The 27,935-nt window shown below is 44.2% G+C and overlaps 2 protein-coding genes across 3 annotated transcripts; both read left to right on the top strand.

The window, feature by feature from the left end:
• Positions 1-2: 2 nt before the first annotated feature.
• Positions 3-12,493, top strand: taf1b (TATA box binding protein (Tbp)-associated factor, RNA polymerase I, B). 2 transcript variants are annotated; one of them, XR_013971560.1, is made up of 16 exons: positions 3-147; positions 1,206-1,304; positions 1,565-1,649; positions 1,720-1,817; positions 1,883-1,975; positions 2,315-2,408; positions 2,523-2,682; positions 2,766-2,865; positions 2,942-3,089; positions 3,195-3,369; positions 3,447-3,484; positions 3,707-3,794; positions 4,210-4,280; positions 4,427-4,649; positions 6,909-11,002; positions 12,112-12,493. XR_013971560.1 is itself a non-coding variant. In XM_080881687.1 (15 exons), the coding sequence occupies exons 1-15, from the start codon at positions 130-132 to the stop codon at positions 7,246-7,248; spliced, it is 1,830 nt and encodes a 609-aa protein (XP_080737813.1). In that variant the 5' UTR covers positions 3-129; the 3' UTR covers positions 7,249-12,493. The 2 variants fall into 2 exon arrangements, 1 of the variants encoding a protein (XP_080737813.1); XM_080881687.1 differs by having other exon boundaries at positions 6,909-12,493.
• klf11a (Kruppel like factor 11a) lies at positions 12,248-27,935 on the top strand. Its single transcript, XM_080881689.1, has 5 exons — positions 12,248-12,277; positions 20,838-20,971; positions 24,760-24,981; positions 25,209-26,007; positions 26,102-27,935. The coding sequence occupies exons 3-5, from the start codon at positions 24,793-24,795 to the stop codon at positions 26,395-26,397; spliced, it is 1,284 nt and encodes a 427-aa protein (XP_080737815.1). The 5' UTR covers positions 12,248-12,277; positions 20,838-20,971; positions 24,760-24,792; the 3' UTR covers positions 26,398-27,935.

Here is a 27,935-nt window from a genome sequence, read left to right as displayed (position 1 = left end):
GTTCAGTCTCACAGAAATCATGCGCGAAGAAGAAGAGTCCCAGCGTCTCCAACCAGAGGCACGTGCGGTTGTAACAAAGTGCTGACAAAATCCAAAGTTTCGTGTTAAAGCTGCAGTTTTCTACTCAGGATGGATGACGAACACACGGTGAGTCTCCCGGTGCTCTCATAAACCGGCCGTTTCATTTTACGCAACCTACGGTGAACGCAGTTGTCAGCTAGTTTGGTCCTACCAAACTCAATTAAAAATATTAGTGTTTTAAGATGATTGGCACGACATTCAGTCTCCAACTTTAACTTCAGACATTTAACAGGTTTGTGTGACTCCGCAGCCGTTGAGTAATTAATCGGCACACATTTAATAACTGTTCTCTTCAATTAAAATCCGTTAGCGTAATATCAGCGACAGTTTATCCATAATGTTCAAAATAAACTCCTCTACCAGTACCTGTGAACTGTGTACGCTTAATGAGTTTTGATTTAAAATTTGATTTTAACTACATTGTGTGTCGAAATACTCAGAAAGTCTCAAAGAAGCCTTAAAGTTAACAAATGAAAACGCAAATAAATATTCCCGATAAACATAGACGGATTATTTTAGCAATCGTTGTTAATGACGTCTAGACTTTTGTGGGTGAAGTGTTTAGGATCTGGAGGTTTAATTGTTGACCTTCTTTCCCGTGGGCGCTGCTGTACAGTTTCACCAGCTGTTGTACATAAATTTGTTTTCAAAGGCATTTGAACGTGAACATTAGCTCTGATTTCTCCTCCGCTGTTCATTAAGAGCTGAATGCACGAATATAAGATAAGATAACCTTTATTAGTCCCACACGTGGGAAATTTGTTTTGTCACAGCAGGAATTGGACAGTGCAAAAGTTATGAGGCAAAAATTAGAATACAATAAGAATAAATACAGTACACAACTGTACAGAATAGAATAAAATAAAATACTATATACAGTAGAATAAAATAAATATACAATAAGATAAAAATAGAATACAAATACTATATACAACTGAGTAAAAATACAACGATGACAGAAAGGATTATTGCACTTAGTATTATATAAAGTTAATAAAAACATGAAGTACGTTTTTTGTTTTTTGTTTTGTTTTTTTAAGACTGAAAGATTAATTTATTCATTAGAATATTTACAGAAACACCTGAGCATTACCGTGTGTCTGTGTATGTGTGCGCGCGTGCAGGCCGAGTACACTGTGCCCTGTGCCCAGTGTTCAGCAGTGGACTGGGGCATTTCGGACGAGGGTCGCTTCTACTGCAGGTCCTGCCACAACGTGATCGAGGTAAAAACAGCTTCGTCATTATGACCTGTACAGTGGTCTGTAACTGGAGGTTGAGGTGTCAGGGTCTCTTCAGTGCCCTTTCAGAGACACTCTTTTTACTACACAGGTGGATGAGTATGAATATGTTATGGGGATATAGGGAATTCAGAACTCCATAAACATGCTTTAAGATGCTTCTTTTAACAATATGGTGTTGGTGGTTAAGCCCACGTGTAGAGGACCTCCTTATTCTGTTGCCTAACATGTGACTGTGTCCTCAGAGGACCCGGGAGGTGGTGGACCTGTCCTTCTTAAAGTTGTCCAGCAGGGTGTCGACCATCAGAGGACCCCGCAAGAAGCAGGCCGGTCAGTGTCTGATCAGCAGCAGCATAAATCGATGATGTCATATCCTGTTTAACGTGTCTGTTTGTCTTAGAGCGTGGTCACGTGTGGATGGTCTGCGAGGGTTTCCAGTTTATCCTGAAGAACCAGGCCGATGCTCTGCTCGCGCTTGGAGTCCATCCTCAATTTAAGGTCCGTCTCCTCTCTGTTAACCACAAAGCAATCAATCAGAGGCCTAACTGGTGTTACTGTTTCAGGATGATGTGCTGTGTCCTCTGTGGAGGTGTTACCTGCAGAAAAGTCGCCAGGCCTACACCCACGACCCCGTGAGGAGCTGCAAGTTCAGAGTGGTGAGTTTTTATGGTGGTGCCTGGAAACTGCTTGTCAGCTTTATCTATCTATCTGTCTCCTGGCAGTTTCACCTTTGTTTTTAATCCATTTTCATTTCTTTTTTGTATTTTGATTTGATTTGTGTATTTTTAATCCTTAATTTTGATTAGTTTTGTCTTTATTTTCTTATTTATTTCACTTTTTTTTAAAATTTGTATTCTTTTTGTATATTTAATCATTTTATTTGATTTTCTATGTTTTACTTCATCTACTAAGTTTTATTTTATTTTTTTTTGGTTATTGATTTCATTTGATTTATTTCATTTTTTGAGATTTAATAATTAAATCTAAATCCTCAGAGAGCTGTGGGCTCTGACTTGGAGAGCGCCAGCGAGGGGATCAGCTGCACAGATGGCGAGTCGAACCCAGCAAGCACGGCGGGCTCAAACACAGGTACGGTGCTGGAAGCGTCCTCAGTCTGACAGGAAGCTCCTGTAAAAGTTTCAGTGTCAGGTCATATGACCAGATGAGGTTTCCTGCGTTAGTTGACTGCTCGTTTAACCTCAGAGAATTCTGGTTTTTGGTCCGGCTCCTCGGACACCCTCACCTACCTGTCGGCCAGGAAGAAGCGGAGCCAGAGTCTGCTGAGCATGAAGAAGACACTGTCTCTGATCTACCTGGCTCTGGTGTGGAGCCGTGAGGCGCTGACGCTCAGCGACCTGCTCAGGTACCACTTGCACCCACCTGCACTTGCGTGGCTGAGGGGTTTTAACCAGTGTGTTTCACCTGGATGAACGTGATGTTTCGCAGGCTTGTGAATGAGGGTCACATCCCGTACTTGAACGCCTATGAGCAGCTTCCCGAGGAGATGAAAGTCACGGGGAAGGACTCCCTCATCTTTGTAGTTGAGGTGAGAAAGCCGCCATCTTGTTTATTACCTGGCCCTGGTAATGATGCGTGACTTGGCTCTCACCTGGTTTCTGTAGACGGTCCCGTCTCATCACGCCGTTCATAAAGAGGCCGAGACTCTCATTCAGTTCCTGCAGCTGCCTGCTTTTCCTCCAATCAGTCAGCAGACCCTGCTGCACCCGGCGCTGCTCAGCCTCAGATACCTGTCCGATGTCAACCTGCCCGGTAACGACTACTTCAGTGTTCTGACCGATAATGGTCTCTGCTGGAGGCGACCTTCTTTACATACAAACACTGACAGTGTACCTGTACACGCCTGTTTCCTGTCAGATGAGCTCCACCCCTGGGTCTGCAGGCTGTTGGAGCACACCGGTATGATGGATCAAACGCTCCACACATTTGACCCCCACAATCACCCCACCCTGCCACGGTATGACGTGCAAGCCGCTGCCCTCATCATCGTCACTCTGAAGCTGTTCTTTTGCCTGGACGACATGACCGAGTGGTACGTATCTTTCACGCCGTCAGACGACCTCCGGCAGGGCTCCAGGTGTGCTGACTGTGATTGGTTCTATCTTTCAGGCATCTGTCCAATGATCTTGGACGACAGAAGGACTCAGGTTGGGTTTATATTTATTAAAAAAATAACATGGCACAGATGTAAGGAGCTATTCGATAACATGATCAGTTTGAAAATCAATGGCTGACTGCACGTGTTTGTGAATGACTGTATACAGATGACGAACTATGTCTGATCTTGGAACTTTTCTGCCCTTTTGACCTTTGAGCGTGACCCCTTCTAGACGTGGCTTGTGTGCGACTCTCTCTGTGTGGATCCACAGGTAAGGTGTTTAACCTGAGGAGGTGGTACAAAGTGATGCAGGCCGCTCTGATTCGAGCTCAAGAGAGGAGAGACCAGAATGTCTCCAGGTAGGACATCAGCGGTATTTCCCCTGAGGTGGATCTGTGTGCAGAAATCAGATTTTAGTCCTGATTTTAAAGCGTGACGTCATTGGCGTATCTGCACACAGGAAGTTTGCAATCTGTGTGTTACGTTAAGGAATAATGGGCTCTTTTTTTTTTTTTTTTTTTTCTTTGTGTTTTTATGTGAATAATGTGAGTTTGACTCTGGTGTCTGACTCGGACACCTGCAGATGTGGAGACATTTGAAGCTGCTTAATAGCTGCTTGTGTTCCTTTAAAAAAAAAAAAAAAAAAAAAAAAAAAAGATTTTTTTTTTTTTTTTTTTTTTTTAAACCCGTGCTTTCTGTTTTTGATGAAGAGTTCCTGATATGCTTTTTTTTTTTTTTTTTTTTTTTTTTTTTTTTTTTCTCTCTCCCCGGCAGGAAGCAGTGGAAGTCAAAGAAACAAATTTACCCAAACAAGAAAGAAAAGTGTTCGATGATTAAAAAAAAAAGTAAGAAATTTAATTGGCTGATCTTATTGTGAAAGAGAGGTGAAGTCCTGTCCTTTCCTGTATATTCATTTCTCTCTGCAAAATTAATCTGAAGCACATGAAAAAACATCCTGAGATGCGACACGCTCCATCTGTTGTTTGTGCAGGAATTGCAGAGCAGGTCCAGCTGTGTTTCGAGAAGCTGGCTTCCTGTCCATCGGGGCTCCAGGACGTAGGACCATCGAGCTTCATATTCTGCTGGGGGGACGAGGAGGAATCAGACGGTCCCAGTCTGCACCACATGAAGCTGGACGAGGTCGTGACCCGTAGATACGACTTCCTGACTCCGCTGAACGACATGTACTGGCACCCGGCGCTCAGACGCTGCTTGTGAGTCACTCACAGCTTCAGTCTCAGGTTGAAATATCAAAATGCACAAAAATCTCAAAATGACCAAAGAGGAATATTTTCTCCAGAAACTTGCCTCAAAGAGAGAAACTTCCAAAGAGGAAAGTGAAGATTTCACACTTAAGAGTGTACTGCTGCTTGTATAGAGCAAAAATAGAAGATTGCACGACATAAACATCAGCGCTTGTAGATCGCTGGTCATCAGCAGTCAGCTTTATGAAATAATTCAGTAAAAAATTGAGATTTATAGTTTTAAACCTTGGAGAATGGCCAGTAAAGGGAGTAGTACACATCTTGGCTTGAGATCTTTTGACAAGTTGTTCTCAGAGGACAGAAGTTCTGGTGAGTCTATTTGGTCGTTTAAGGCTTTAGTCATTTTAAACTGAGCTGATGACAGAGGACTGAAAATAGCGATGCATGAACAAAGAATCTTAGTGTGAAGTGTCAGGAAGAAAAAAATTGGGTGGAGGAGGAAGTTACCTGCCAAGCGTGGTGGAGTAATGTGATGGTTAGGAGTTGTGAGCTCTATGACGTTCACTGGCTGGTTGAAGTTTCCCCCTCAGGGTGATGACAAAGCGGTGATATATGGAGATGTACTGGTGTTCTGTATGTCATGAAGGTTGGACTGATGTTGCCTCACAGACTGGACGCTGGGTTCGATCGCTTACAGAATGACGCTTCTTACCTCATGTCTGTGAAGGGTTTCGGTCATCCAGGTCATCATAGTCTAAGGAGCTTAGAAAAGCGTCTGGACTTTAAATTTCTTGGGAAGCTTCTTCAGTTCTTACTGAAGTCAAATGGCCCCGGATGTCAGTGTCTGGGAAGGATCTCAAAACTGGATTATAGATGGCAGACAGTTGGTGTCATAAGCCCCGCCCTCTGTTTAAAGATGGTTTTCACAGTAGACATAGGTCGTGTCCAAATTCATGGGCTGCATCCTCCCGAGGCCGCATTTGTAGACCGATTACGTCACAGCGACGCGCCGAAGGCTGTCCAAATTCGTAGACTCCTCCGAAAGCAGCCGACAAATGCGTCCTCCTTTTCCCGAATTTGAAGGATGGGTCGGGTGTGTCCTTCGTGGCCTACCATATCCCAGAATTCATAGCGCGGCCCAGCCAAACTCCAGTTTCCAACAATGGCGGCCGCTACTAAGTTTTAAAATTACTCGTACTAATCTTTCTGGGTCACAAAATGAACTTTTAACATATTTTCAGGCGAGAAAGTAGTTATGTAAACATCAAATATCTGCTCGGTTTATCAAGATATCACATATTTGCAAAAGTGCTTCAACGTTTTCGGAGCATCTGCTACCCACCAGCTCGATAGGAAGCCGGGAGCTCGAGGGTCACTGAAGCCGCCGAGAACAGCACAACTCCCGGCACATCATTTTCAGATCACCGCAGAGTTTCGCTACTCAGGTTAAACGTAATATATAAGTCACTTAGACAACCTAAAAATGTTATTGTTGGGCTTTTTTCAGTGTTTTATTTGTTTGTGAGTAAATCGGTTTGGCTGAGATTAAAGTTATTAGATTAGATAAAATAAAACTTTATTAATCCCCCGGGTGGGTTCCTCCGGGATCTTCACACAGCTGAATAAACGTCAAACAGAAAACTGATTAAACAGAAGTGTGAGACGGTTGAGAGTTTACGCCAGTGTCCTGTTATATTTTAGACAGCAAGGAGCAGACGGCTGAGTTTATTAAACTCCACCGAGACAGCGGTGACGCTAATCAGAAGGCTAGACCATCCAATTTCCCCAGCCGTTTACTTCCGGCCTACCCAACCTTCTGAGGACCCGGCCCACGTAGATCGTGAAGGCTGGGTCCTCAGGAGGATGCAGCCCATGAATTTGGACACGACCATAGATGGCTTTTTTTTCCACTCCTCTTTCAAACCAGAGAAGACATTCTCTGTCCAAAATGTAGACATTTGGGGCATCCTTTCTCTTGGGGAATCAACAATTGCTCTTAGAACTGAAGATGCTTCTCAGATGAGAACGAAACGTCTTCAAGAAACTTAAAGAAGTCCAGATGCTTTTCTTTCCAAGCTCCTTCGATTCCTTCGATGCTCATTAGTGGGTTTTAAACTGATTTGCTGAATGAGATCTCCTGGAAGACCTCAAACTTGTGACTAGGCCCGACAACAAACTGATCCCACATCATAATGCCAAATTTCCCCTCATCTGTTCAAACGTTCCCATGACGATGCATTGACACTTAAATCTTGCCTCCTCCTGCAGGTGCTACAACAGTCATTACAAGGAGGTGGAGGCAACGCTGCCACGCTCCTTCATCTGGCTGCTGCAGCTTTTCGCCTTCATGTTGGACGTGAAGCCGTTTTGCCTCTATGAGGAGGTCCTGAGTGTGGAGAGGAGGATCTTTGACACCAGACTGTACAGAGGGAAGAGCAAGGCCAATGCCGGGGCTTTGGCTGAGACCGCCGGGGCTTCACCCGAGGCCCAGGCTTCACTCAACACCCGGACGTCACCAAGGAGGACCCGGACATCACCCAGGACGGCTGAGGCTTCAGTCGGGACCCGGGCTTCACACAGGAAACGGCAGCGAAGTAGGAAGAGCTGAGAATTTGCAGCATCTGTGGAACATTTGGCTGTTTCTGCTACCTCCGTGTTTTTGTTTAAACCAAAGACATTTTTAATAAACCTAAAAGGGCTGCTCTTGTCTTTGATTAATTGCATTAAAACAGATTTTTCTGTCAATAGGAAGAAAATTTGATCAGAGCGTTTCCTAAAAAGGAGAGAGATCTCTCTAAAGGAGGAAAAGATTTGTAGTTTGAACAACAGGATCTGATGGAGAGTTGCAGCATCGGGTTGGGAATGGTATCTGCAGGCGGGGAGCACGCAGTACCTGGAAGACTAATGGATGTGATGAGGGTGTAGTTCTGCATGTGTGTGGATGGAGCTGGAAGAGCTTTTAAATTGTGTAGATTTAAAGTTGTTAAACTTGCTGTCCTGAATATTTGAGCAGACTGTGTGACTCTCCAGGGGACTGCCCTGTGTGCCATGGATGAACAGGAGTGCTGCACTGACTAAGAGTGACCAGCAGGAGGTGATGTTCAATCACACTAATGGAGAGCAGCCTGTTACAGGTAGCACACACTGAAACTGCTGAGGTCCATTACAGCAGCAGCGCCGAGCAGCTGGCCAGATGTTTGTGGAAAAGTTGAGCTCAGAGCTTCTTTTGGCTGCTTGATTCTGTGGCTCCTCCTCCTCCCTCTGCAGCTGAATGTTTTTTGGGCGAGTTTGAGATCTTCTGGCTTCAGAAGCTAGAAAACAGCTTGCGGTTGTAGTATGAAGGGTGGAGGCAGCTGTAGTTTAGAGGAGGAGCTAAGGACTTATTTACCTCAGCTGACCTCCATCTGACACAGGGTGACCTTTACTTCATGTACAGTCTGCGCCGTGTTAATATATCTTGACCTCAATGATTGAAATGATTGTGAACAGCTGTCTCTGCTGCTGGGCAGATGGCGGCAGCAGCAGCAGAAACAGCTGTACTAACCCTAACTGTTGACCAACCAAAGGTTAAAGGTGAAGCAGTGTTTCAGGTCTTACTCTGGTCTGTTACTTGTGTCAGTCCTGAGGAAGCGGAACTGCTCACCTCTGGTTTCCACCTGCAGAAGAAGAAACTGTGGCCAACACGTGACCTTTTGTAATGTTTTCTTACTATAAACCCCTGAATTGTGCAGGTTTAGCTCATAACTTATCTTTGTGTTTATATGTGTAAAAACCACAACCAATATAGTCTTCACTCTCACAACGTCATACAAATGATTTTTTTTTTCTTAAAATCAAAACAGAACATAGGAAAAGAGACTTTGAAATACGCTGTGCCTGTTTCTTGGAATTATCTACAGAAGGAACAAAATGGAGTTTAAGTCCATTTTAAAGAGAGAATAACTCTTGTAGTCAGTGTGACTGTTTTTAATGTCGCTCTTAATGATGTTTTTACATATAAATGTATTTGTTTTTTACTTGTTATGTCTTGTAACTTTTGCTGCCATGATGGCCACTGGAAAAGTTTTAAATCTCAATGAGACATTCACCTGGATAGATAAAGGATATTACAGTGTGTCCGGGGATGGGTGTCCAGGTACACACCGGCTCACTCCTTGGTGGCTGCTTGTCGGGGCCTGGAGCCTGGGGCTCACTCGGGCCACTTCGGGGGTGGGGTGCTGTCAGCCTCTCGGCCTGGGGCTCGGTCACAGGCACAGCTGCCTGCCGACGGAGCTCACGGGCGCGTCACTGCAACCCCCCCCCCTGGCTTCTGCTCCGCGGCTGCTGAGTGACCCCTCATCTGGGGCTCTCCTCAGCTCTTTCTGGGATAGCAATTCTCTGATGATGTGCTGCAGCTGGTTTCTAAAACGATGTAAAGACATCCAAGTTAGAAGACGTCTGAGGCAACCTGAGCCAACTGTTTGACTTCAGGTGTGCTCGCTCCATCGAGTCGCTGCTGCTATGGCCTCTCCTCTGCAGGTCATTTGAGTTAATCAGAAAACAAAAATAAAATGAAAGTAGAATCAAATACAATAAAGTAACATCAGCATCTCATGCTTCATTTTTAACTTCATTCATTTGTTTTCACCAGTTGTTTGTCCACCTTCATTTACCACAGCTGTTGCTAGGGTAACATTACAGTGTTGGGCAGGTTGCCATGGTGATACTACAGAGAGTAGCCATCAAAGAAGCTTTGTGTTGCATTCACTTACAGTTGGTTGACACTGGCATCGAGTCCTCAGATGAACTCTGAGCTGTAAATGTTTTATTGAATTTCTCTGTGTGCCATAAACGCCATCGTACTGCATTCAAGGCCTGCTGGTTCATCTCAGCTTCAGTACTTTGTGAGTAGTACTTCCTGTATTGGTTGGCGCAGCAGACGATGTACAAAAATGTCTACAAGGAGCCTGGTCACCAGCTCCAAGCATCTGACAAAATAGAAGCTTTGTTTCTTTCTAAACGCATGATCGTAACCATCGTGTATAAGACAGAGCTCGCTTCTGTCACATCACCTTTTGGTTTTTCCCAATCCTCAGTCTTTTTTTTTTTTTTTTTTTTTTAAATTTCATTTTGATGCCATTTTGTTTCCAGTGCTCACCATATTTGGATGAGATTGCACAGCATCCATGTTATTAGTGAGATCATTAAAAAGTGCCCCAACAGCACAAACATAGCCCACAGGTCCAGTTCAGGGACTCTAATTAGCTGAGGTATCTGCTAGCAGACAGCTAGCAGCTACTGGCACCTGTGTTTTGTCATTCACCGGTCAGTCAAAAAGGCCACACCCCTAATAATGCAAACTTTAAGCCTTAATACAATTTAAACAGGTTGTGATATCTGTATCTTACTTCTGATATGAACCCAAACAAACTGTTAGACTCTGTTCTTCAATGTGTAAAATTATGTAATCTGCATATAGTGACACCCTTCTGGTTATTCTTTTACTTCCTCTTTATTCTGTAGCAAAAGTTTAAAATGGGTGTTATGAAGGGGGAAATTCTCTGTAGAGAACAACCAATTTGTGTATCAGGCTGTAAACATGTTTATTTCTGCTGTGAAGTTTTAACATGGGAGTGTATTGGGTACTGCAAGGTTGTTGTTGTTGTTTCAGCCTCAGAAGTCTCAGGTTGTTTTTTCCCGGTTGAGTTTGAAATCGTTCATTTACTCAAGTACTAACCTGCAGCGTGCCATCACCATTGCTGTAGATTCAGAAAATAAGAAGTCACACTAAACGAGTAGTTTAAATAACTGACTACTGCATTAATCTTTTAACTGGAGAGGCTTCAGGTCTGTCTTTTTAACCTCTAATAATATTCAAATAATCCTCAGGAAACAGATGAGCTCTCTCGGCTCAGTTCTGTGTGCTGACTGTTAGCTTGTGTTTTTGCAGCTTTAAAAAAAAAAAACTTTCAAAAAAACCACACTTCCTGTTGAAAACTGTGAGTTCAGCGCTCAAAGAGCCAACTCCGCGTGGACCTTAAACACATCAACTCCCCTGCCATCACAAACTAAACATCTGGAAGAAGTCCAGATTTCACTCCACAGTTCCTGGAAAGAAACTTGGCTCTTTGCAAAGGATCTCTGTCATCTGACCCCTATTTAAACAAACTTAGAAATTAAAAATCAGAGGACATGAAATTCTCAGACTGAGTTTCAACCTAGACTTTTAAGCCATTTTTACCTCATGAAATAATAATCTGTTTGTTCTCATGTCAGTAAAACTTTATCGACTACGTCTGCACTTTGTTTCTGCTGTGTTTAAGGTTGGTGAACGTGAACTGCACAGAAGCAGAAAGTTTGACTCTCAGAGGATAAAACTTGAGGTAGGATAGATCTATCAGTGATCGATAAACTAATAAATCAGACTGCAGGTCAGAATATACCGTCCATATTTCGTTAATTTCCCCAAAAGTAGAATTATTATTTTTTAATCAGGAAAAGATTCTTCTCAAAACTACAAACATCTTTTTTTCTGAATTATTGATACTGATTTCCAAACAAAACCCAGTTGACCTTAAACGTCTCAGTGTGTCAGATTTAAATGAGAAGATTTTATTTAAAAACCACTGACTTCAAAGAAATTCAAAGATTTTTTTCTTTCATTCTGGTGCTCCAAAGAAATGAATAATTTCAGGGTTTATTTCAGTAAAGTGCAGATTTAAATTTTGTTCAGAAAAAAAGGAAAATGTCTGTTTGCTGTAAAGAATTTAAATCAGATTAAATTAAAACCAAGAAAAACTTAATGTTTGTGTCGCATATTTTAAAAACATTGTTTAAAAAAAGACTGAAATCAAAGAAGAAATTCAGGTTCTTCTTCAGAGTCACAGACTTTGATTCTATTCTGCTGGACACAGAGTTTAAACCAAAACTTCATCACAAACTGTCAGAGAAAGAAGCTTGAAACACTTTTTTTTAATGTAGCAGAAACTCAAATATTCAGACCCAAAACTGAAAGTGACACAAGAACAAATACAAACACTCATATTCTGTGGAATGTTTTTACCTGTTTAATGTCCGTATTAAAACGTAGATAAATGAAATTTCTTCCTTAAAGCCTTAAAGGTTTGATGTATTTTTGATTTGCTCTGAAGCTCAGACTCTATCCTCAGTTTTAATCCCGACAAAAAAACAAAACAACTTAATGCTGCTGCATGAAGACTAAAGACTAAAGCACGTCTGAGAGGAAAACAGGAAATACAGTTTCATTTCAAAACTTAAACTGTAAAAACAGAATCAGAGGGGTTGTTTTTGTCCATCTGATTCCCTCGTTTCTGTCTTTATTCCTATTTTAATCACAGTTGGAGCTTCAAATATGAAAACATTTAAGTTCAGTGTAAAGTTCTGAGGATTAAACCCGGTTCTTGTGAGCGTTGTTGTGATGATGCGTCTGCAGTTTGATGTCTGCTCTGCTGTTCCCTCTGTCACACACCAGGACCATCCACCAGGCGTCATTAAAGTGGCCAAACAGGAAATGAGCGACACAGGAAATGTTTGTTTACACTGGCCTGGAATCAACTGACTCAGCTAAAGCAAAAAAATAAAAACTGATGAACTGACCGTGGAGGACGAAGTGAAGAAGGCCAGGAGAAGGAAACAAAGTAAGAGAAGGAGGGAAGGAAAACAGGGGTCTCTGAGAGCCCTCGGTCCGGCCCCTGCTCGGAGCCTCTGTTTCCCCCTCTGCAGCACCACAGAAAAAGAAAACATTTGTACAGTGTATGTGTTGAGGGCGTTTGGTGCGCCGCCCGCCTTGTACAGGATGACGGATGGAGTTTGACCTACATTTGAGTGACCCCACCCACCCCCTCACCCCCTCCTTCCTCTCCCTCACACATGTTTAATAGGGCTGGGTGTGTCGCTGGTCGATGAGGTCAGCTGGTCTGACTGCACAACTGAAACCTGCAGACATGTTTCAGACTACTGCAAAACTACAGGGAGTGCAGAATTATTAGGCAAGTTGTATTTGTGAGGAATAATTTTATTATTGAACAACAACCATGTTCTCAATGAACCCAAAAAACTCATTAATATCAAAGCTGAATGTTTCTGGAAGTAGTTTTTAGTTAGTTTTTAGTTTTTTAGTTTTTTAGTTTTAGCTATTTTAGGGGGATATCTGTGTGTGCAGGTGACTATTACTGTGCATAATTATTAGGCAACTTAACAAAAAACAAATATATACCCATTTCAATTATTTATTTTTACCATTGAAACCAATATAACATCTCCACATTCACAAATATACATTTCTGACATTCAAAAACAAAACAAAAACAAATCAGCGACCAATATAGCCACCTTTCTTTGCAAGGACACTCAAAAGCCTTCCATCCATGGATTCTGTCAGTGTTTTGATCTGTTCACCATCAACATTGCGTGCAGCAGCAACCACAGCCTCCCAGACACTGTTCAGAGAGGTGTACTGTTTTCCCTCCTTGTAAATCTCACATTTGATGATGGACCACAGGTTCTCAATGGGGTTCAGATCAGGTGAACAAGGAGGCCATGTCATTAGTTTTTCTTCTTTTATACCCTTTCTTGCCAGCCACGCTGTGGAGTACTTGGACGCGTGTGATGGAGCATTGTCCTGCATGAAAATCGTGTTTTTCTTGAAGGATGCAGACTTCTTCCTGTACCACTGCCTGAAGAAGGTGTCTTCCAGAAACTGGCAGTAGGACTGGGAGTTGAGCTTGACTCCATCCTCAACCCGAAAAGGCCCCACAAGCTCATCTTTGATGATACCAGCCCAAACCAGTACTCCACCTCCACCTTGCTGGCATCTGAGTCGGACTGGAGCTCTCTGCCCTTTACCAATCCAGCCACGGGCCCATCCATCTGGCCCATCAAGACTCGCTCTCATTTCATCAGTCCATAAAACCTTAGAAAAACCAGTCTTGAGATATTTCTTGGCCCAGTCTTGACGTTTCAGCTTGTGTGTCTTGTTCAGTGGTGGTCGTCTTTCAGCCTTTCTTACCTTGGCCATGTCTCTGAGTATTGCACACCTTGTGCTTTTGGGCACTCCAGTGATGTTGCAGCTCTGAAATATGGCCAAACTGGTGGCAAGTGGCATCTTGGCAGCTGCACGCTTGACTTTTCTCAGTTCATGGGCAGTTATTTTGCGCCTTGGTTTTTCCACACGCTTCTTGCGACCCTGTTGACTATTTTGAATGAAACGCTTGATTGTTCGATGATCACGCTTCAGAAGGTTTGCAATTTTGAGACTGCTGCATCCCTCTGCAAGATATCTCACTATTTTTGACTTTTCTGAGCCTGTCAAGTCCTTCTTTTGACCCATTTTGCCAAAGGAAAGGAAGTTGCCTAATAATTATGCACACCTGATATAGGGTGTTGATGTCATTAGACCACACCCCTTCTCATTACAGAGATGCACATCACCTAATATGCTTAATTGGTAGTAGGCTTTCGAGCCTATACAGCTTGGAGTAAGACAACATGCATGAAGAGGATGATGTGGACAAAATACTCATTTGCCTAATAATTCTGCACTCCCTGTATACTGAGGCGGTTCTGACCAATCAGAGCAGCCACAGCCAGTCAGAGGAGGCCAGGTGTGTTGGAAAAGTAAAGAAACAACTTTAATCAGTTCACTTTAATGTGTGACAGAGACCACGTCAGCTGACGGCACGCCAACACTGGTCACTGGTCAGGAGCTTAACTCAGGAACGGGCTCAGAACTAACCTTAGAAATAAACTTGGAGCCGTTTTCTGCTGCAGGCAGTCACCTTCAGCAGCATTCAGTTTCAGTTTTCAGTTTTATTTGTCATATGCAAGTTAGCACAGGGTCAACATTGCAATGAAATGTGTTTGACAAGCAGCAGTCACTCAGCAGCATGATACAGTAGGAGAAAATATAATAAAATAAAATAAAATAATAAAAAAAATAGAAAAATAGTAAGGAGCAAAATATTAGAGAGACATGGTAAAAGAGAAAAGATGACTAAATATATATGTATCTATAAATATAAATATATGTACACTAGTGATTAAATAAGAAAATCTTGAAAAGAAATATGACGGGAGGGCAGATGGGATATTGCACAGGAATGAGCAGCAGAAAATTACAGTATTGCACTTTTAAATATAAATATCAATAACAATAAAGTGAAGTGACCAGTACAGATTAAACAGAGTACTCATGAAGCTGCAGGGTAGCTTCTGAGTGCTGTGTTGTGTGTGTTTAAGTGTTGTGGTTGAGGTGTCGTATGGCTTGGTGGTAAAAACTGTTTTTAAGTCTTGTAGTCCGAGCAGACAGGCTCCTGTAACGTCTGCCAGATGGTAACAAGGAGAACAGCTGATGTGCTGGGTGGCTGTGGTCCTTGATGATGCTGTGTGCTTTACGGAGGCATCGCTGGAGATAAATGTCCTGAATGGCAGGAAGCCTCGTACCAGTGATGTGCTCTGCTGCCTTCACGGCTGCTGGCAGAGCAGCTTCCGTACCAAACTGTGATGCAGCTCGTCAGCAAGCTCTCAATTGCACACCTGTAAAAATTTGAGGTGATGTTGGCATTCATGCTAAACTTCCTCAGCCTCCTCAGGAAGTAAAACCGCTGGCGAGCTTTCCTGATAGCAGTGTCTGTGTGAAGGGTCCAGGAGAAGTCCCCAGTGATGTTGACTCCAAGGAATTTGAAGCTGCTGACCCTTTCGACCTTGACACCGTTGATGTGGCTGGGCTGGTGTTCTCTGACTGGTCGTTTCCGGTAGTCCACTATCATCTCTCTAGTTTTGCTGATGTTGAGAGTCAGGTTATTTTCCAGACACCACTTGTACAGTGCCATCACCTCCTCTCTATAGGCCGTCTCATCATTGTCTGTGATGAGGCCTATGATGGTTGTGTCATCCGCAAACTTGATGATGATGTTGGAGTCGTGTTTAGCAACACAGTCGTGTGTGAACAGGAAATATAGGAGGGGGCTAAGCACACAACCCTGTGGCGTACCTGTGTTTAGGATGAGTGATGAGGACGTGTGCTTACCAACTCTCACCACCTGGGGCCTGTTTGTGAGGAAGTTTAGAATCTATCTGCAGATCGGTGTTCCCAGCCCAAGGTCGACGAGCTTCGTGGCAAGTTTCAAGGGGATGATGGTGTTAAATGCCGAGCTGTAGTCGATGAAGAGCATCCTTGCATATGTGTTCCCTTTCTCCAGGTGAGTGAGGGTGGTGTGCGTTGCCAGGGCGATGGCATCCTCTGTGGCTCTGTTTGTCCGATAGGCAAACTGAAGAGGGTCCAGTGTGTCAGGGAGGGAGGAGCAGATGTGACCTTTGACCAGCCGCTCCAGGCACTTCATGATGACGGATGTCAGTGCAACAGGACGGTAGTCATTCAGACAGGAGACCACTGATTTTTTGGGAACGGGAATGATGGTGGATGCTTTGAGGGACGTGGGGACCACTGACTGCCTCAGGGAGAGGTTGAAGATGTTGGTGAACACCTCTGCCAGCTCGTTTGCACACACTCTGAGTAGTCGGCCTGGGATGCCGTCTGGTCCTGGAGCTTTGTGAGGATTTACCTTTTTAAAGGTCCATCTCACAGCTTCTGTTTTCAGAGTTAAAGTTGCAGCCTCACTGTCCTCCTGAGGGTAGAGGATCTGCTCTCTGTTGTCTGCGTCAAAACGAGCATAGAAGTTGTTAATCTCGTCTGCAACAGATGCAGTGGGCTGAACACTGACTGTGTTGACCTTCTTGTAGTCAGCATTCACCTGCTCGCAGCGGCTGAACACAAACCCTGCTGCTGTTTTGTTGGTCTCAGAGTTGTAGTTTTAGTTTTTCATCAAAGCTCTTTAAACTCATCACTGTGTGAGTCGAGTGGATCTCCAGCCTTAAACTAACTATCCTAACCTATGAGCAGCTGTCAGTGGTTAAATAAACCAGACGAAACCCGCTGAGCTTGGTTTGTTTGGGTCAGGTTTGGTTGGAGGTCAGCTCATGTGCGAACACAAACAGTCTGACACACCTGAGCCGGGCAGTGGACGCCCATTAAAGACTGTAGGAACATTGCCATGGGGGGCTGTAATTCTTGGAAGTCTGGGAGGAGGAATGACCTTTGACCTTGCAGTAATGTGCACCCCTGCTCCCGTGGAGCCGAGGATTTCTACCTGCTGTTCACAAACTGTAACCGACATGGAAACTGAGTCTAGGGCTGGGCCATATCATACTGTTCACGGTAATAGCGGTGTAATGTTGGGCAACGATAAGAAAATGAAATATCGCGATAGAATATGGGCAAAACGCGCATGCGCAGTGCCTTTGTTTTCATACGCACATGGCGGAAAAAGCATGGCGGCGACGGAGAATGAGAAGGGCGAAAGCGGATCGTTGAATGAAACTGAAGAATTGGTTTGTAAAAATGGTGCAACTTCAGTGGTGTGGAACTGGTTTAGCTTTCGTCCGTCAGATACACAACAAAGCACTATTTTTGGTAGAGCATGCTAGCGGGCCGTCGTTATTACCGTGTTCTTTGGAAAATACGGCACACTTAAAATCAATCCTTTGATTTTTCTGAAAATCGACAGCGCCCCTTATAATCCCGTGTGCCCTATGTATGAATTCTGGTTGTGTTTACTGACCTCGAAACAATTTTATGTCGTACACGGCGCTCAAAAATCTGTCAAATGCTTTAGTACGACTTTGCTACGAACCCGCACCGCTTGATGGATTGTCAGAGCATTACGGCTCTATTTGTGGATATTTTACATGGTTATGCCGAGGATATGTCGGCCAATTTCCACTGGAAATGCCTTTTGGTTAAACTGTCAGCAAGGAATTTGCATTTGCACTGTTAAATTTTTATATGACTTTAATGCACATAAAAAGCAGCTAAAATCTGCTCACGTCATCAGTGTTTTTCACTTTTTAAGATTATGTTCACATGCATTTGTCATTTCAGCCACTAAAGCTTCAACTTTTCCACAAAACCCAAATTTTATTTTTTTTCTCCAGAAATACACGTGCGTCTAATCCTTTCTGTATTGACAGCAACATGTCAGTGATGTCAAGCTGTTTCTATGTTTTTATGCCGAGGATATGTTGGCCAATTTCCACTGGAAATGCCTTTTGGTTAAACTGTCAGCAAGGAATTTGTATTTGCACTGTTACATTTTTATATAACTTTAATGCACATAAAAAAAACAGCTGCTTGTTTAAGTGAAAATACATTGATTTTCTTTTTTTTTTTGCACTAATAAAGTTGTGGAGCTGTAAAGTATTTTGTCTAGTGTCAATTATATCATCAGTTATATCGTTATCGCAAATTTTCACTCCAGAAGTTTTCACATGTTCAGAGTTGCTTCTAGAAAAGATTTTATATATTAAAAAAAACTTTACTCTCTTCACAGGTATGTGAAAACAAAGTACTTTACATTTCTGTTGTAAGAACATTATACTTGTATTCATGTTACTCTTTATTGTTGCAGAAAAGTCTTGTGTTTACAGGACATCACTTTAGAGATGAAATCCTAGAATTTTACTGCTCAGACGGTTTGTTAGTACAGCAACCTCACAGCAGCCAGGTCATTAAAAATGACCAATAACATGGAGCATTTTTAATGTCAGGAAAAATGCTTTAAAACACTCCAACAGCACAAACACGGTCCCGAGGTCCAGTTCAGGGTGAAGATGGCAGACAGCTAGCAGCTACGTGCCACCTGTCAGTCAAAGAAGCCACTTCCCTAATAATGCAAACTGAAGCCAATTGTGATATTTGTCTCTGACTTCTGATATGAAGATAAACTGTTGGTCTCCTTTGTCTTCAGTATATAAAACTGTGCCACCTGTATATAGTGATACCCTTTTTTTGCTTATTCCTCTCTTTTGCTTTCTCTTTATTCTGTAACTAAAGTTTAACGGCAGTTTTATGAAGAAGGAAATTACTTACAGAGACTAAACAGTTGGTGTATCAGGCTGTAAACATGTTTATTTCTGCTGTAAAATTTTAACATAGGACTGACTCACTTTAGTGAACCATGGTCACTAAAAATGCAAAGATTTATTACATGTGTGTGATGTCATGATTCAGACTCTCAGTGTTTCTATGAATTATAATCAGTAAAGTGAAAACGTGTCCTTGAATACTTGAAAATCTCTGCACCTCTACCTCTGTACCTCCTCTCTTGAGTTTGGAGAGTTTTTAAATTTGAGGAGGTTTGAGGGTGCCGTCACCCTGAAGACAGATTCTCCTTTGTGTCTCTAGACTTGTGTCTCTAGGCTTAGCGCTGAGGTTCAGGTGAGGTCCAGGTGAGTTTCCTGCTGCAGAGCTGGGACATGGCTCACTGAGCGCGCGCTGTGGTTTCTGCACTCTGACTTCATGCTGCAAACAGCTGAGCTCAGCCTCCTACTGCACAAGCCTGCGACTGTTTTCTGCCTGGAAACCGTTTTTTATGGACGGATCGCCCGCCTGTGTTTTTCTCCCCCCTCCTTCCCCCTTTTTTCTCTTTTTTTACTTCACAACCTCACTGAACTTGGAGTTGAAAATGAACTCACATCACCCCGGCCTGCTGCCTCTGTTCCACTTTCATCTCTGCAGCTTCTCTGACATCCAGGATGTGTTTGAGCCGCCACCGCCGACCTGAAGGTGCTGTGAGGCAGCAGGTGAAGCTGAAGGTGCATCTTTGTCTGACTTAGACAGGATGTCATCACTTCCACCACACGTGTCAGAACGATGACGACTGCGGTGATGATAATGATGCGGCTGCTTAAAGGGTTAACCTGCAGCGACAACAAAGGAGGGAGGAAGAGGAGGCAGTGGGTGCTGCCTTTTAGCCCCGCCCTGAAATTCTTTATTGGAGAGGCTGTTTACAACCTCGCCGCATAGGAGTCCCCGGGTTCATCAGCCCTGCGGGGAGGGGGCGAGGAGGAGGGCTCACGAGAGCGAGGAGAGAAATGTTACAGGAAGAAGACAATAAGAGACGATGGTGAGGCCTCCAGAGCCGCCGCTTTGTTTCTTTGTCTCGTTTCTGTGAATTTAACGTGCACATGTCTGAGGCTCCGCGCGCACGTGAGGAAGAGGAGGGAGAAGAAGACGAGATTGTGTAGTTTCAGCTCTGCAGTGAAGAGAAAGTGTTTACATGTCCCTGCTGCAGCATGAAACAGTGAGCACATCACAGCCACGCCACACCAGCTTCACTAAAGAAGGAAAATCTGCTCACGTCGTCAGTGTTTTTCACTTTTTAAGATTATGTTCACATGCATTTGTCATTTCAGCCACTAAAGCTTCAACTTTTCCACAAACCCAAAATTTAAATTTTTTTCTCCAGAAATACACCTGTGTCTAATCCTTTCTGTATTGACAGCAACATGTCAGTAATGTCAAGCTGTTTCTATCATGTCACCAGTAAAATTATTTTTTTGTCTTAGCAGTGTGTCTCATTTCTGACATTAAATCATAAGAAAGCATTTTTAAAATCTATTTCTGTTTTACATGATCACGATTCAAAGAATATGTATGTATATACACAAATTAATTCCTAATAGAAAACATGTGAAAGTAAATGTGCCTGTGTTTGACAGAAAAGACCTCATTAAAAACACTCAAAAATAAGATTCTGAGTTTTCAGTTAAATATAGAATAGTGTAAATGCACCATAACTGTTGTATTTTAGGTAAATGAGTGTGAATAAACAGGTATTTCTTAATGATACTCCATATTTAGAGAGGCTGAGACAGTCAACACGCTCCACACTCAGTGTATTTACTAACGTTTTACCATGATTTTAACCGTAAACGTTTAAAAACATGCCGGTGACGCGGTGTTTCTGGTGTGGCCGTGTGTCTGCAGTGTGTTTTCCTCGGTTTTACCTGCTTTCACCTGTCCTTTTTTGTTCCTTTTTCACTCCATCTGCAGTTTACATGCCTGTCGCGCGCGTCCCCGCGGTCCCGCCTCGCGCCTCCCAACCTTTCCCCCAGTTCGAGCGCGCCGCTGGGTTCACCGGGTTTACTCTGACACCGCTGACTCCGCGGCCACGCCCCCCGACAGCCACGCACCCCGCCGCGGGCCAATCGCGTGACGCTCACGTAGCGATCACGCACCGCCTCGCCCGTGATTGGCCGCGGCCCGCTACACCTTTGACTTTGATTGGCTGCGTGTTACCACCCGCCAGACCGCTCTGAATTTCGTTTCTGTGTTTTTTGTTTTTTTTCCGGTGCTCTCAGCTGAAGCCAGTCTGCTGGCAGCGGCTCAGCGCTCCGACTGAAGCTCCAGTAGCTGTACACGGAGTTGCCGCCGACCCTTTCTCCACTCCTCCGTCCGCTCTTTCTCTTCGTCAACTCAGCCTCGCTGCTGTCAGGTCAGTTTCCAGAAACTTGGAATGTTAGAACTGTGCGGTACCGCCCGGGGCTCCAGAACCTCCGGGTTCGGGGTCCGGGGACGGAGCGGTTCTGCAGCCCCGGTCGGGTTGTTTCGGCTCGGCTCGGCTGGGCTGTGTTGGCGCTGTCTGCTGGTTTATCTGAGGTCACAGTGAACCCAGTCACTCCTGTGTGTGCGCGCGCGCGTGAGCAGTACCAACAGTTGCATCCCTGCAGTGCATCGCTCACCGCTGCAGAAACTTTACAGATGTTTTCTTTGTTTTGGTACAGTTGATGCTTTCGGTTCCGTGTCGTCGATTAATTAGCCGGACAGGATTGACTGATTTGATTGATTTTGATATTTTCGAGCGGCTCTCAGCGTCGTTGTGTTCAGTTTGTTTCTTTGGCTTGTGACAGTGAAGCCAGTAGTTTGAGTTTCACCTGGCATGTTCTCACTGTTCTCTAACACAGATTAATTGATTAATCCGATTTTAAATTTTTTAGTACATTTTTTTTTGTCTAAGTTTGTTTTTGCAAGTGTGTTTCAGTCTCTCGTGTGCCAGTTTGTTTTTCTTTATTAAACATGACATTAATTTGATTATTTTGATGTTGATCATGCAAATTTTTCATTTCCTTTAATATTTTGGCTAAACAGTTAAATTGATTTTCATCCTCTTAATGTGACTGTAAATTAATTATTTTGACAATGATCAGATGATATTTTCTTTGGTTTGACTAAACAATTAATCCATTAATTGTAAACCTGTTGAGCAAAATAATCTATTATTAATTTGATGACTCTCATGAATTTAGATTCTTTGGTCTGAGCTCACTGTAGTAATTAAAGATCGGTTTCACTGTCACTGACTCAATAAAATGTTAAAATCATTTACATTCATTTTGATTTGCATTTGGCTCTAATAGGAAACGCCTGCTTCATTACTGCTGATTTAAAATAATCACGTTTTCATGAGTGCATGTTTTACCTGTTTAAACAGTGTAAAGCAAATATTTGCACCTGAAGCTGACGTGTAAAATTCTGTGTGTTTTTGTTCTAAAAACCAGTTAAAGTTATTTTCCATAAAATAAATCCTAATGTGGCGTCTCTGATTTTCCTGCGATTTGACTGTGTGAATCAGACTCAGCCTCAGTTTCATCCCAGAAATCTGCACTGAACACAAAGAAAATGCAGAGGAAGAGAAACCTGACAACACACCAGGAATCAATCCGAGTCACGCAGAAAAAAAGATCTCAGAATTAAAAACAGAAAGTGTGTCTGGAGCAATAAATGCATCCCAAGCTTCTCAATCAGGTGTGAGTGTGTCGGGGAACAGGTGTTATTAATCGTGGAGCCCAGTTGATTATTAGCACATTAAAGGCAGCGAGCGGCGTTCATTTATGAGTAAACCTTGTTGTTTCTCTGTCAATAGGTGTGGTGTGTTTTTGTGGTCGTGGGGAATCAGAGTGCGGGGTCTGTGTGTGTTTGTGTTGAAACGGATTGTTTTGTCCAACTATACTTCCTGTCAGGAGCTTCCTCTCTCTATCTCTCTCTCTCACAGGGAGAGTTGGTTCATGTCAGTGTGGGAGGAGGAGTGGGCGGGGCTTGTTCATGATGGGGGTTTTTTGTTTTGTTTTGTTTTTTTCTCCTATTTTTGTTAGCACCTCCCGCAATCTATTCTGGGTGCAGTGAGGTTCCCCGTCAGGCAGGGTGAGAGGTTGGGTGTACCCACTATATCCCCCCCCCCCCCCCCCCCCCCCCTCCGCCTGTTCTCTCTGTTTACATCGTTATCTCTCGCCCCTCGCTTGCCCTCCTCCCCCTCTTCCTCCCTTCCTGTACGTGCTGCTAAGCAGATGCCAGCCAAGCAGCCAGGAGCCCTTTGTCCCCGAGTCACCTCCCATCTACAGTTCTCGCCCCTTTAATTAATTAATTTATTTCCTGACGTGGTAGATGCAGCTCAGCCGGAGGTGGGAAAACTGTGACATCATTGGTCATTAGATGGGAGGTGTTTGGCTTTATCCGTGGAGTAAGAGGAAGAAAGAAAGAAAAAGAAGCTGGGCTGTGAGGCAGACGCTCAACAGTTTATAGGATAGTGAGCACTAACAGTGCGTTTAAGTCATATGGGAGAAAGAAGACGGTCCACTGCCTGCTTGCCATCACCCTCAATTAGCTTCCAGAAGTTGCCTGTGTAGCTAAAGCCCAACAGAAACTTCGATGAGACCAGAAGAAGCAGCTGGTTGTGGCTGAACTACCCTCTGCCCATGTCTCTACCCATGCCCCTCTTTAGGTTTCCAGAAGCAGTCCAGTCAGATGAAAGTGGGCTTTGATTGGAGCATGACTGATATACCTGTGAAGCTGATATTGGCTATTTCCCAATATATCATTATCAGAATGTATAACAGCCGAAAAATAAATCAAAGTAAGGAAGACACGGGAGAAACGATTACTTGTCCACGAGAGGACACTCTGCAACTTCCCTGTTGGCAACATATGTTTGGAAACTCCCACCAAATTCAGTCTTTAAGTCTGATGTTATTAGCCATTTCCGGGTCCAAACTTTGCTTCAGGTCCCAAAGTCAAATGAACACTGTGGCATAACTGAGAGTTAAAAACTGTCTAAATTCTTTCATGTTCAATAAAATGGTCAGTGTGGTTTCTTTACCAGGTGTAACAATTACATTTAACATCCGGGCATCCATGAAAACTGAATTTATGAAGTTTAACGGAGTTTGAAGTTAGCAGGGAGTTAGCTCGCTAGCTTCCATGTTTAAAAGTTGCTACAGTGGTAATAAAAACCCAGAGACCGACAGTGATTACTGACCATTTTTGGGTCTTGTTCATATTAAATAGAACAAGATACAAAACATTAAAATATGTTAAAAAGACAACAGCTTAATAAACACACAGCAGTTTGAACCCGGAAGCAGGGTTCATACGTCATCACTTAAGAAACGAATAGCAACCAGCTATTGATCCATGCGGAGGTGGGCGGAGTGTAATCAAATGATCCTTGACTTGTGATAATAAAATAAGGTTACTTTTACTCCATCATCATAATATTGCTGCAGAGACTCATAAATAACAACCTAACAAACGTCTGGGAACTTTGTTCATGTTTCCTGTGTTTTAAATTTTTACTTTTATATTTTGAATCAGGTTTAAACACACTCAGGCTCTAGCTTTTAGGGTAGAGTGTAGCTGAATGTGCCAAAAACTGCAGTACCTCTAACATCCAGCAGAGGCTCCAGCAGCATTCAAAATGGTAAATGGCCTGTATTTATATAGCGCTTTACTAGTCCCTAAGCGCTTTACATATCCAGTCATCCACCCATTCACACACACATTCACACACTGGTGATGGCAAGCTACATTGTAGCCACAGCCACCCTGGGGCGCACTGACAGAGGCGAGGCTGCCGGACACTGGCGCCACCGGGCCCTCTGACCACCACCAGTAGGCAACGGGTGAAGTGTCTTGCCCAAGGACACAACAACCGAGACTGTCCGAGCCGGGGCTCGAACCTGCAACCTTCCAATTACAAGGCGAACTCCTAACTCTTGAGCCACGATCACCCCAAAACAAAAAATGGGGCAGAGACAGACATGCGGCAAAGAGCCACGGGTCGAACTCGAACCCGGGCTCCCCACTCTCCGGGCCACCAGCGCCATTTGGTCGTAATTCTGCGCTTCTGAGCTGATTTTTGCTTTAAAATCACAGAAAATAATCCGATTAAAGTGACGAGAAATGCTAAAGTCTTTTAAAACTGACCTTTGACCTCTCGACTGTTCTCAGGTCAGCCGTGTGGACAGACAGACAGCAGCAGCCATGGAGCAGAAGTCGTACGTCGAGTACCATGACCTGGAGGCTGCCGAAGCGCTCGTCAGCATGAGCTTCTGGGGTCAAAGGTCGCACAAGCCCCGCCCACTGACGCCCACCTCTGACTCCTGTGACTCTATCCAACTCCACTCGGAGGGCACAGATACACCAAAAGACCTGATCGCCCTCTCCTCGCTGGTAAGAACCAATACAGTCAGAACGTTAGAAAATGTTAAATGCACACGCATGACTAAATGACCTCATCAGACACATCGTTACCATATTTATAAAAATGTAACACAAAAAATTCTTTCTAGGTTTTTCATTATTTAGTTAACTACTTAATTTGTTTTAAGTAATTTTCTTCTGTGAATGAATTCGTAGCATTTGGGATCCGTCTGTCTAACACCTGCTTTCTCTCTCAGTGTATAACTCCGCCTCAAAGTCCAAGCTTCGCCGAGGCCTCTGCAACCCCCATCCTCACCATCGCCTCCAAACCGCACTTACCCTCCCCCGCCCTTCACAGTGACCCCCATGCCGTCACTTCAGAGACCTCAGCACTTGCACCTCACTCAGAGTCAACCTGTGTGGCTCCACCCAGCAGAGCGATGGCCACCAGTGTCATCCGCCACACCGCTGACAGCCTTCCTCTGCCCAACACCGAGCTGTCAGAAACTTCCACGCAGCCTCTGCCACCACTTCTGCAGACGCTTCCAGAGGAGAAGGACGACCCTCCCCCAACTCCCGACACCCCCCCATCGCCTCCCGCCTCAGCTTCTCCACCTCACTCGCTGTCTTCCTCACCGCTGCTCTGCCAGGTTTTCCCGGTGAACGGCCGAACGGGGATGATCTCCGCCTTCGTCCAGGCCCCAGTTCAGGTGCAGGGGCCGGGCGGGCCCAAGCCAATCCTTCCCCAGTCTCCCACTTCCAGCTTCGCCCAGCCGCTGCTGCTGGGCTCCGCCGTGCCACAAGGGACTGTGATGTTTGTGGTGCCACAGCCACCCGTGCCCCAGCCACAACCAGGCCCGCAGACCGTCATGACCTTGGGCAACACCAAGCTCCTCCCACTCGCCCCAGCTCCTGTTTACATGCCGTCAGGAGCGAACAGTGGCACCTCGCAGGCAGACTTCTCTCGCAGACGGGACTACGTGTGCACCTTCCCTGGGTGCAAAAAGACCTACTTCAAGAGTTCACACCTCAAGGCTCACCTGCGCACACACACAGGTATGAGTCACCTCAGGGGAAGGAGAACCACAGACAGACACTCACCTGTCTTATAGACATGAGCTAACCACTTACGTGTCCTCTTGTTCCACAGGTGAGAAGCCATTTAGCTGTCACTGGGAGGGCTGTGACAAGCGGTTCGCCCGCTCCGATGAGCTTTCCCGCCACCGCCGCACGCACACTGGTGAGAAGAAGTTTGTCTGCAGCGTGTGTGAACGGCGGTTCATGCGCAGCGACCATCTGACCAAACACGCCCGACGGCACATGACTACCAAGAGGCCGTCATCGTGGCCCGGCGAAACCCGAGACCTCAGCAAAGGCGCCCTGCCAAAGGGTCAGAACAGAGGACCGGCACTTCCCGTTGGCGTGCTGGTTCCTGCTGCCAACTAACTAACAGACTAGTGTCACTCACAGGGCCATCTCAGGAGCCCCGGGGGGAGGGGCCAAACACCGACCAGACTCTTAAAGAGTGACTGTGACTGGTTGTTTCAATCAGCTCCGCCCACCACATCAGGACGATGTTTTGTACTCGGCTACGTTTACACGACCTCAGAACAGGGTCAGACACACCTGGACTCATTTTACAGGGACCTGTCCTGCTCACTTCCTGCTCTGAACGGTAGCTTAGCATGAATGGCAGTTTAAAATAAGCCATCCATTCATGATCTCTCTAAAAAAAGACGCCATGGCTCAGTTCTTACTGGCTTCTCATTGGCCAGGGTCTGGAAGCCTGCTGAGGGGAGAACAGTAGATTTACTATATTACTATTATAGATAAGCTATATTAGTATATGGAAGTTCAGGAAACAGGCGCCATTGAACGAGGGCGTTTTGTCCTTAACCGACCAATCAGCTTCACTGTGAGAAAAATTGAAGGACCTTTATTACCAGGAAGTGATTGCTCTTCTATATAAGGAGATCTGTCACTAGCTGCTGTCAGCTTGTCACAGAAGTGACAGGAAAAAACCCAAAAAGACCCAAAAACCCTGTTGGTCCCATGTTTGAAGTTTCAGCACATGTATGACGCAGACAGGAGAGCAGAGCAGGTCCCTTCAGGAGTTTAAGGCCGTCCTTCGAGTGGAGGAGGCGCTCAGATGAATCCAGTTCTTTTCTATGTTCATGCTGCCGAGAGTTGAACGATCTGAGTGCCGCCGTTTTCCTGTTACTTTTGTTAACGTAGACATAGCCGTCATCAGCAGAGGACGGCAAGCTTTCTCCACCATTCTCAGGACATTTTATTCCCACGATCCACAAACACACCGCCGCAGGAGGAGGAGGACCTGAAGGCACCAGGCTGCTACTCACTCACAGACATCCACACAAAGCCGATGTTGCACTGGAATATTTTTGAATCTCACTTGTTTTTGTACTCTCTCTCTCTCTCTCTCTCTCTCCCCCGCCGTGTACCATCACGGCTGCGTCTTTTTAGCGACTCGTTAGCGACCTGTTAGCGACTCGTGTACACTCTTATTGTTTGCCAAAGCCTCAGTATCATGCTTCTTAGCCCACTTCTGTTCTGACTGTAAATACTGTAAATATCTTGATATCTATATGAGTGTTATGTGTAATCCAATCTACATTTATTCACAGTACGAGATATTAATATTTTAAGAGTCTGTGGACAGTATTCATTACTGTGATACTACCTACTATCTTTGCTTTACACATTATTATTATTATTCTTATTATCATTGTTAATATTATTATTATTATTATTATTATTATTTAATAAACATTCGTTGAGGAAAGTGCTGTTTTTGATAGTTTGATTTGGCCCATAGTGTAGCCAGTAAAAATACCTCATGTTATTAAATGTTATTCTTAATAATAACAGCTTATATTAAAATAATCCTTTTCTTTTTCTTTCGAACATTTACCTGTACACCACGGTGATGGTGAAGAAAATGGCTTTTATAATAAAATGTTACC

Source organism: Rhamphochromis sp. 'chilingali', assembly GCF_963969265.1.
Source record: "Rhamphochromis sp. 'chilingali' genome assembly, chromosome: 5".
NCBI classification, from domain to species: Eukaryota; Metazoa; Chordata; class Actinopteri; order Cichliformes; family Cichlidae; genus Rhamphochromis; species Rhamphochromis sp. 'chilingali'.
This window is presented reverse-complemented; position numbering and strand designations above follow the sequence as displayed.

Excerpts from the sequence above, each read along its gene's own strand:
- taf1b (XM_080881687.1), top strand. Across the intron at positions 2,866-2,941 it reads CCCTCATCTTTGTAGTTGAG|ACGGTCCCGTCTCATCACGC; the intron begins GTGAGAAAGCCG and ends TGGTTTCTGTAG. Across the intron at positions 4,281-4,426 it reads TTCGATGATTAAAAAAAAAA|GAATTGCAGAGCAGGTCCAG; the intron begins GTAAGAAATTTA and ends TTGTTTGTGCAG.
- klf11a (XM_080881689.1), top strand. The coding sequence starts at position 24,793 with ATGGAGCAGAAGTCGTACGTCGAGTACCATGACCTGGAGGCTGCCGAA. Across the intron at positions 24,982-25,208 it reads TGATCGCCCTCTCCTCGCTG|TGTATAACTCCGCCTCAAAG; the intron begins GTAAGAACCAAT and ends TTTCTCTCTCAG. Across the intron at positions 26,008-26,101 it reads TCACCTGCGCACACACACAG|GTGAGAAGCCATTTAGCTGT; the intron begins GTATGAGTCACC and ends CTTGTTCCACAG.